This window comes from Rhipicephalus microplus, chromosome 6, assembly GCF_043290135.1.
Source record: "Rhipicephalus microplus isolate Deutch F79 chromosome 6, USDA_Rmic, whole genome shotgun sequence".
NCBI lineage: Eukaryota > Metazoa > Arthropoda > Arachnida > Ixodida > Ixodidae > Rhipicephalus > Rhipicephalus microplus.
The window spans coordinates 78,389,004-78,399,728 of record NC_134705.1 but is presented as its reverse complement, the minus strand read 5'-3'; the positions used below and the strand labels follow the sequence as shown (position 1 = coordinate 78,399,728).

Here is a 10,725-nt window from a genome sequence, read left to right as displayed (position 1 = left end):
GCGTATTTTATTTACCATTATCACTCAAACAACTGCTTAAGAACTTCTCTTCAGCTGGTAGGCACTGTAAAATAAATGCGCCAGGCGCCATTTTCTTTTTATGCTGTAGATCTGACTAGCTTTGGCTTAAGTTGCTACACGGTTGGTTGCAACGTCGTGAAACAGAGTAATGAACGAAATCTAATGGCAGTGTAATATGCTTATTTATTCTTTTAATTATCAGTGGATGTGTATGAAGCTTGTAAACGCTTGTTTATTTTTTTTATCGCTACTCACCCAATGCTCACGAGGAAGGTGGTGCGATCGAAATCATCAAGTGAAATGTCATTCGCTTTGGACATGTAGCAGCAATGCCGAGATTTAAAATGTCACTCGGGAACTGAGTGCCTTCGCTACTGAATGTCATTTTCTGTGCCCGTGTGGCACGGGTACACCCTTAAGTCCTTCCTTTAACACCCTTCATATTGTTCAACAACACCCTTTTTGCTTGTACACCCTTATTGTAGGGTGTTCCAAAAGAAAAAGACCGTGAAACCATTAAAAAAAGTGTAAATTGCGTTAACACCCTTTTTACACCTATAAGGGTGTAATATTTTTACTGTGTATAACGGTCAATTATAGTCTATGTAACGTTGCCGTATATAGTGTGGCGAGATTGAAGCAGCGGCCGAACTGGCCGTATGGTCCAAACTTTGTTACTTCTTTGCCCAAAGCAGTGTGCATATTTAATTCAAACCTGTCAGCGAGAGCCAAATCCATATTATTTTCATATGCACATGCACCTTTCATTTTTTGTTATTTCTTGGGAATAATTCTGTTTCAACAAGCAGTTTTCGTGCGCGTAAGCGAAGATACGGCGCTACAAGAATGATGTGCAATAAACTTCTGCATGTGGTTACAACACGGAGAAACGTTCATTAAGTTTTCGGGAGCTACCTACCTGTATTGCAGGCAAGAAGCCGAAGGTCAACAAACTGGCCCATGTCTGTATGGCAAGCAGTACAACGTAGTGGCGTGGCTTCGCATTGGTGCTCTTGAAGCATACTTCCGCATTGTTCTGACTAAGAGATGCCTTCGGGCATTGCTTCCGCATATCCTCCTCCTTCGCAGCTGGCAGAGGATTAAGGTGCATTGCGTCTGGTGCCGCCGACAGCACCTGATGGTGGCGTGTCACCTGCTGCTGAAAGTCGTCCTGCTGCAATAGCAGTAAACGCAGCGAAGCTATTTCTATAGCCTTTGGTTTTCCGGGAGTATAGAGAAAAGTGAAAGGGGCGCTATTAAATTTATTATATTGCGTCTTCTTATTTCAATACCCTGAAAAACAGTGCGGGTGAGCTGGTGAAAAGGATGCTTTTATGGAATATATATATGGTTTTGTTTTCTTGTATTTTTAAAAGATACCTGCAAGACGTTCATATCTTACCTTTCATATTTGCGTAGAAACACCAGATGCTATAGATATTAGTCTGTTTTATAGTCTTAAACACCTGCATGATGGTGATATGAGGTTCTGGTGTTTCTAATCACTGCCAATGTAGCTTGCACACTCGTGTGTTTGTTTCCAGTATTAATTTGCAGCTAAACTCTGAATCAAGATGTTATTCATCTTTATGCAATGGCTATTGATTCCAGCAAATGATGTATTGTTGGAGTAGTGCAAGCCATCGTGCCCATTCGGTGATTTTGTTTTATCAGTTGCTTGGCTGAAAATGTATCTACTCTCACAGTCCTTTTTTTTTGTATGACCTAACCTACCCGAATGTTCCAAATCCTGGTGGTTTGTATAAATAAATAAATAAATAAATAAATAAATAAATAAATAAATAAATAAATAAATAAATAAATAAATAAACCGGTAAATAATAAGCAACAAATAAATAAAGAAAACGACCCGAAGTCAGAGAAGCCAATTGAGGGACTTGTCGAACGGTTACAGGCCACTCGTATAACGATAATTTTTTTTCCTTCAGGTATGCCTGAAGCTTGACATAATGTCCGCCAAAGTGACCGGTTAGTGGCAAAGGCGTAATATGATTCCTATTTTACACCTTTGCCTACTAAAAGAAGAGTGATGACTTACCCATTCAGCTTCGAACGACCTGCAGTTGTCAAGCAGAACGAAGGCCACGTAACTGAGCACCACCAACAGCAATAGCACACCAAAGAATACCTCGGGGTCAAAGTTCGTGGCACCTACATAAAGCACCGTAACCAGGCGCTCTTCCGAGTCAGCAGAGTCATTCACACCTTTATTCCTGTGCGTCACGGTTTCGTTCACGCATTCCGGCTCATTCAGTCCCTGAGCCAGTGCCACAAGGCTGGGCACGACGCCGCCGAGGCCCTCTCCCACAAGGTACGAGGTCATGTACACCTCTCGGAAGCGGCCAACGAAGGGCAGATACACAACTGACGAAGTGCAGTCCACGATAGACAGAGCAAACGCCGCGAACAACAGCACGAGGCTTGTCTCCCGGTGTAGCACAAAAGCAGTTACTTTCCACGCACAGATCAGCACTACGCAGGCGGCGAGTCCAATGCACAGCTGCACGTGATTGGCCACGCTGAGTGCCCGTGGACCCGTGAATGCACGCGTCCTTAAGAATCGACCGAGGCCGTAGAGAAGCGGGCCCACGTTTCCCAGCTGGATGGCCAGGCTGAGTGAGGCGGACAGTGCCCAACCTTCCGGTAAGGCGTGTACCAGGAGCGGCAGTTCCATCCACAGTCCAGTGATTGCGAGCCACGAGCTGAGGCCGTACAGCATGCACAGCAAGTCGACGAGCGGACGTCTGTCGCTCGTGAAGGACCACCACTCGGCCATCGTGGCTCGTTCTTGGAGTACCCTGTCAAGCGGGAGAGTCGAAGTGGATTCGCAGAGCGCTTGATAGGCATGTAGGCTCACTATAAAACAAACTAAAATCAAAGCGCGTGTTTGGTGAATGTAAATTTTACTAGCCCGAGAGAAAAGTAGCGCGTAAAACCTAACCGTGCGAGTTGTCATCATGTTGGCTTCCCAAAGAATCCGAAATTGCTAGGCGTTATCGTCAAATAGTTTTATAATGTCTGTAGTCCGATAAGGACACTGGGTCTTCCATCTACAAAACTCCGCTTACCGTCAAAGCATGTGAACCAATGTGTATGAAGAGGGACAAGAGGCTTTAAGAAGCTAAAGAGCTAGCTGAGCATAAAACGTAATTTATCGTTATCAACAAACTAATACAATAATGTAAACGAGGGTCGCCTTCTGTGCAATTTCTTTTGTCGATCTAGGCCGTACGTATATCGCTTCCAATTGTGTCGCTATTATATACTGTATAGCACCGACGACAAGGCGACAGACGGTGCTTACTCTGACCAGCCCAGCGACGCAAGTTGTAACCGCAGCATCCTAGCCTAAAACATTGTGGTAAGGGTTTTAGTAATCGAGGTTGCATGCACTCATTTTCAAGAGTCTCTCGTAGTGAGAAGGTAGAAATTCAGAACGTGTGTATCGTGGTACTATAAAGATTGTGAGTATTAGAATGAGTCATCGAGCTTGACCTTATACGTGGACAAGAAGCCTAGCTTATCATTTATTCGTGGCTTTTGGCAATTAAGTTGTTTCGCACGCCCTCACAGTGACGCCTTAATCAAAACGTAGTAAGTTCAAAGACAGCATGTCTATGTTCCGGTAGTTAATGAAGTTCGTACGTGAATTCCCCTTTCTGCTTGAGTGAAAGCTTACTCACCTTTTCTATAATTGAGTTGCATAGGAGGACTTCAATGTGTAGAATGCACCAATAGAGATTCGACGCGGAAAGTATAACGTGCATGAACCATCTAGTTTATGCCTACGGGAAGAAAAAAAAGAAGCACCTTTAGTCAAACGACCCTTATCCTTCTAGTCACATGACCACGCTCAAAACACGTTTTGAGACCACGGGACAGGAGCATCCGCTTAAGTGTCACAAAACCAAGCTGTAAAACATCAGTCTCAATTTCAGCTATCTGTGACGATGAACATCTGGATCACACTTGCTAATATACGAAGCTGAAATGTAAAAATGAACTAAGGGCAAAAAAAGTCACGTAGTGCTTGCGGGTGCCTAGTACAAGTCCATGATCATATGTTTGTTGGTTGACGAAATACAAAAGATATACATTGAAGGATTTGATGATCCAAGGGTGGTATAAATGCACAAATATGTTTATTTCTTTTTATTATTCTGTTCTACTTGACATGAGATTATCAGTATTGAAAGCACGGATGGGAATTCACAACAATTTGTAGCAAACTCAAACAGACTTGACCTTTACGAAAAGTATGTTTTTCTTTCTTGCTAAAAAGAACAGTATTTCCTGATCTCAGGGGATTTGTTTTTTGCCCCACTTAATCACCTCCGTATGCTCGTAGAATTGAAGAAAGCTTAGTTGGTCAAACATCTCCGAAATGAAGCGAGGGAAGAGGATTCCACCCACATCTTTGTTTAGTTTTGAGTTTGTGTTTACACAAACCTGTGACAAGTGTACAAAAACATATTGCATGCATGGTTTGGTTCGAAGAGAAAAAATACTGCATGTCACAGCTGGACTGGCTCTTCCACCCAGAAAAAAACTAAGTTACAAAGTTAAAAAAAAACAGTACAGTCAACGAAAGGCGACAATACAAAAAGAACGCGCATGTGGCTCATGACAGCAAATAAGGAAATAACAACTCTGAAAAAAATACAACGCTATTCATAACAAATCATTGTATGAACGAACGAGACTAAATGATCCTACCAGAAATCATGCAACATTCATGAACAACACATTGAGAGCATCCCGTTTAACATATTAGTTTTTGATAACATGCGCTGATTATCAATTTTAAATTTTTTGTTTGCTCACCACACTTGAAAGATAGTTATGTAGCGTTTCAAATCCATAGTTATTGTGGGGACATGGCACATGCCAAGTCTGAGTACAACGAGTGACTCGACTGGCAGAATAAGGTTGCAAGGCAGGCGAGTGTACGCAAAAGGTTAGTTCGTCTGCGTAATACTGAAATAAAAGTTTACGGAAGCTGATATTTGTAATATAACTAGCACTTCTTAAAATTCTATATTTTGCAAACATTGGAGCAGTATGTGCGTTATACGATAGACCTTCAATACTTCGAAAAGCATTTTTAGCACAACCAGCTCATTTAATGATGCTATAGAACCAGTGGACCAGATCAGATGACAATAATGTAAATTGTATGAAAAAAGAGCATTACATACTAACATTTTTTTGTTTCACAGATAGTATACTCTGGCATCGACGTACCACAGCTACGACTTTACAAAGCTGCTCACTAATGTGCTCGGTAGGGTGATTTCATGCCACACGGGCGAAAACACGGACACGAAGAGTTCCAACGGTTTCAGAAAGCTTAATTTCGACGTTATTAAGTATTAGTTTGTGTAACGTTTTAAATAATTTGGACTTCGCACGGAACAGTACAGCCTTACGTTTAGAGCACTAATATGTGGAGAATTCACCACAGTCCAAGCATATATCTTGCTTAGCATTTCATCAGCAGAAACAACGTGGTCAATAGTAACTTCTCCAGAAAAAGCTATACTTGTATTGTCCACATAGATTACATAGTCTACAGAGCAATAAACACGTACAATACCGTTAATAGAAACATTAAATAATAGAGGCCTCAAATGACTACCTTGAGGTACACCATTCCTAACGTTAATGACTGATGATAGCTAGGTCTCAGTTTATTGATACATATTGTATTCGATTTGATAAGTAGCTTCCTAAAGCTAAATCTGCACCGCAAATGCCGTAACAGTGATATTTTCCTAGCGTAAGATCATGTTTCATCCTATCGAATGCTTTGGAGAAATCTGGAAATACTTCTAGCGTTAGTTTTTTTAGCTTTTATATTTCTTAGGATAAGTTCTTTTCACTATAGCAAGGCACTTTCGGTTGAGAGGCCGGGCTGAAAATCGAACTATGACGACGTAATAATGTTGTGTTCGTTTAAAAAATTACACAGTCGAGCGAAAAAGAGTTCTACACACCCTTAGAGAAGATTGGCAAAATTGGGATTGATCTGTACTTTCCTAAATTGCTTTTGTATTCACCCTTATAGTACATAACTCTTAATTTGGTGTTTTTTCATGCTCTGAAGAAACAGCCCAGTGGTGAACACGAGTTTATATTTATGGGAAAATCACGCGCATACGAGATTTATAGTATGTATTATTGGTTCAAATTTTAAGCGATCTATGTCCTCGCTTTTACTGATCTTGAAATGCTGGAAAACGCTGGTGACACCTTGCGCGTCTATAGGATTATAAAACACAGAATTGTCTCAAGCAGGAGGAAAATAACGTAATGATTCACAATTATGACTACTGTGAACTAGTGAGTTAAAGTACTGATTAAATCTGTCGGCTATATAAATGTGTGTGAAGGCCACTAGACGTTTTGCTGCAGGGATTTTAGGGCGCAGAGAAATGCCTTTCTGAAATCCCAAACTGTTCTTCATACGAAGAACAACAAGAACTGCGAAAATGGGCAAATACTGGTGAAGCCAACCACCATCTTCACAGTTGTCTTGGCGATATGAAATCGGAAATTCCACCGCGCATGGTTCAGAGAGTGATGTGTAGAGGGCCGACATGCATGTCCACGATGACGGCAATATTTCGCACCCATTGCAGTCTGTGTGCGTGGTCTAGAAATAGGGGCATGGACCGAGCATGTTATCAAATGTGCCCTTCCTCCTCTTATGACATTATTCCTATTCGCCTTTCCGCCGACAGTGCACCGGTACATTGCGAATGTTATGCGTATCAAACCGGCACTTTTATTGGCCCACATCCACACGTTTTTTTTTCGTGTTTTCTGTTGACACATCGTGAAGAGGACGGGATCGCATCGTACTAGAGCATTAAATTGAATGTCACTACAATAAAGACGAAGATGGCAAACTCACGCCTAAATTTTTCCTAATAGTCACCGCACTAATAAACATGGGGAAAGCAGCGATGCACATGGATAATCAACGATTACAATTAGCTGGTAATCTACGCTGCTTAGCTCTATTGGGGCGTAGTTGTGCTTAGGTACTCAAATAGACTTGCATTTAATACGCAACACAAGCTTTGCCTCTTTCATGCATTGATTCATTAGTTTGCGGAGCTGCAACGCATGATGCCGGCTCTTGTAATGTTATAAAACAAGGAGGCTTCCTTTGGCACTCGCCTAAATGTAGTCGAGCGCGATGGCCACCATGGAGTGTAGTTTTTAGCCTGCAGTTCAAGTCGATGTCGGAGGTTCACTAAATAACTGTGACGATTGCGATGTTCCCTTACTGGTTTGTAATAATTTTTTAGCTTGATAACCTAATAGTTAACGCGTTTTATCGCCATTAAACTAATTCGCACTAATTAAGCGTTTACTTCACTGGGCGCTGCTGTCTTCTTCACTGTCGGCCTCGGTTTCACGCTTTTGGGAAGAGAAAATCAGCATCGCGCCAATGGCGCTCTTTTATTATTTTTTATTTGCGTGAACAAAGCACAGACAAATCGAGCGGGGGGCGGGTGCACCTGGAGCTACGAGTCATAGGCCCGCTTTTGTCTTTTTTTTTTCTCGAAAAGTGTGCCTTTTGTTCGTACCGCACAACGTGACTTTGATAAGTAGATATCTAAGGCGTTCGCCTTAAAAAGCAAATGGCTTGTCTGGGCAGGCCGCGTAATCTCGGATGCCATAGGAAGGTATTTCAGGGGGCCTCAGTACAGAGACAGGCTTACTGCTGCAGTGAACCATTGTTTATACTGATCTTCAATATGCCCTGTTCAGCTCCAACAACCGTCGCTGAGACCTTTTTTCAAGTGGTGTGCAAGAACTAAACGGCACTGAGATTCCTGTGATGTTCCCGGTCTTTTTTCCATCATCGCAAAGTTTTCATACATCACTTTGAGCTAGGATGAAACTAAGTTGGACAGCCAAGTTAATGATTTATTTTCGGAACTTTGTGAGTGCAAAAACCAGGGTAGGATTACAAGGCACAGCGTTTGTATCAGACTGTTTCGCCATAGAGCGTAAAAAACACTGCAACTCTAGCACATAATTTGAATAGTCGCAGGTGGCGGTAGAGATAGATAGATAGATAGATAGATACATAGATAGATAGATAGATAGATAGATAGATAGATAGATAGATACATAGATAAATACGGCCAAAGTCGCCGAAGTTCGTTAAGGAATGATTCTCATTTAAACATTTCGCCCGTATTTTCCTTATCGCCCTCATCATCATCATGCTGACTACGCCCACTGAAGGACAAAGGCTTCTCCCATGTTCCGCCAGTCAACTTGGTCTGTGCTTGCGGCTGCCACTTTATACCAGTCAACTTCCTAATCTCATCGGCCCACTTAATTTTCTGCCTCCCCCTCTAACGCTTGCTTACCCTTATTGCAATCCTTATTGCAACCCTTATTGCAACCCTTATTGCAGCCCTTATTGTTGCCCTTATTGACCAGTGGTTCTCCTGCCTACGCGCTATATGCCTGGCCCATGTCCATTTCCTCTTCTTGATTTCAACTATGATATCCTGAACACGGTTTGTTCCCTGACCCACTCCGCTCTCTTCTTGTCTCTTAAGGTTACACCTACCATTTTTTTTTCTATTGCTCGCTGCGTCGTCCTGAATTTAGGCTTAACCCTCTCTGTAAGTCTCCAGGTTTCTGCTCCGTAGCTAAGTACTGGCAAGATACAGCTGTTATACACCTTCCTATTGAGGGATAGTGGCAATATACCAGTCGTAATTTGAGAGTGCTTGCCAAATGTGCTGCACCCCATTTTATTTTTCTAGTTATTTCAATCTCGTCGTTTGGCTCCCCGGTTGTTATCTGCCCTAAGTAGACATAGTCTTTTACTACTTGAAGTGCACTATTACCTATCTAGAAGCGCTGCTGTTTTCCGAGGTTGTTGTACATTACTTTCGTTTTCCGCAGATTAAGTTTAAGACCCACCTTTCTGCTGTCCTTGTCTAACTCTGTAATCATGAGTTGCAGTTTATCCCCTGAGCTACACGGCAATGCAATGTCATCGGCGAAGCGCAGGTTACTAACGTATTCTTATTTCCCTCTTATACCTAACTCTTACCCTTCTAGGCATCTGAAAACCTCCTGTAAGCAAGCGGTAAATAGCACTGAATAGATTGCACCTCCCTGCATTACACTTTTCTTCGTTGGTATTTAGTCTCTTTCTTTATAGAGCACTATGATGGCAGTTGCTTCCCTGTAGATTTCTTCCAGGATAATTATATATGCTTCGTCAAAACCTTGATTCTGCAGTGTCTGGATGACTGCTGATATTTCTACTGAATAAAACGCATTTTCGTAATCTATGAAGGCTGTGTGTAGTGGTCGATTGTATTCTGAGCATTTATCTATCACCGGATTGATAGTATGAATTTCGTCGACTGCTGACTTGCCTGTTCGAAATCCTGCTTGTTTCCGTGGTTGATTGGATTTTATTGTTGGCTTAATTCTGTTAACAATTACATTTTTAAATATCTTGCATACGATAGAAAGCAAGCTGATCGGTCTGTAATTCTTCAAGTACTTGTCGTCACCTTTCTTATGGACTAAGATGATGTTAGCACTCTTTCAAGATTCATGTACCACCCCGTGAGTAGACATTTCTTAAACAGGGTGGCTATATAGTTCGCCTAACACAATCTGTCCTCCGAATTTCAGCCGATCTGGTGTTATATGATCCTGACCATCAGATTTGCCTCTTTGCATTGATTACAAAGCTTTTCTTACTTATTTTGTCATTACTGGTCGGATGCCATCTGTGTTAATGCTAGTTCTTATATGTATACATTATTGTCATGGTTGTCTCAGCGACTGTAGAGATCGCTGTAAAACTCCTCTGCTACTTTACCTTCCTATTCATATTGGTAGTTACATTGCCTTTTTTGTACCGTATTGCGTACGTCTGATTTTAGCATATCCCAAGTTTCCTCTTCACGGCTTCGACTCTTCCATTCTTTAGAGCATGTTAGATTGTCTTCTCGTTATATCTTGTTACATCGCATACCTTACGCTAATAATCAACTTCGAAAGCTCTGCCAGTTCTATCTTGTCTGTTGTGTTTGAGGCGTTCATGCTTTGTCGTTTTCGATTTAGGTTCGTCGTCTCCTTGGACAGCGTGCTAGTGTCCTCTCTAACTACCGTACCTCCAATTTACACTACACACTCCGTAATGATACTCGTCAGATTATCATTAATGGCGTCGGCGCTAAGGGCAATTTTATCAATAAGAGCCGAGTATCGATTCTGAAGCGAGACTGAATTCCTCTATTTTTCCTTTCAGTGCGAGCTCACTGACTGGCTTTTTGAGTATTGGTTTCTGTCCTTTGTTCTTCAACTCTAGGCGAATTCAAGACCTTGGCACTCTATGGTCACTACATCCTACCTTGCCGAGCACTTCCACATCCCGCACAATGCCTGGGTGTGCACTCATTATACAGTCTATTTCGTTCTTGTTTCGGTGGCGCCCTCTTGTTTGGCTGGCTGCACACACTGCTCTGCTTTCACGTAATCTTGACCCATGACTCGGTAACTCACCTCTTGAGACGCGTTGTCACTCGCCAGTTAGGACTCCACGAGGTTCACGTGTGCTGGGTTGCACATGCGCTCACCCTTAACAAGTTATTGTACTTTGTACCCTACGTTCGATTCACTCAA

General features: G+C 42.1%; 1 protein-coding gene across 2 annotated transcripts in view; it reads right to left on the bottom strand.

Annotated features, from left to right (window-relative positions):
- Window positions 1–10,725, bottom strand: part of LOC119168605 (solute carrier family 52, riboflavin transporter, member 3-A) — a 93,715-nt gene that overhangs the window by 58,610 nt on the left and 24,380 nt on the right. For both annotated transcript variants that reach the window (XM_075866096.1, XM_075866097.1), the window contains exons 2-4: window positions 3,726–3,827; window positions 2,081–2,840; window positions 941–1,195 (exon numbers count right to left, since the gene is read on the bottom strand). In XM_075866096.1, the coding sequence (XP_075722211.1) occupies window positions 941–1,195; window positions 2,081–2,818 (993 nt within the window). In that variant the 5' untranslated portion in view covers window positions 2,819–2,840; window positions 3,726–3,827. The remainder of the gene's footprint in view (window positions 1–940; window positions 1,196–2,080; window positions 2,841–3,725; window positions 3,828–10,725) is intronic.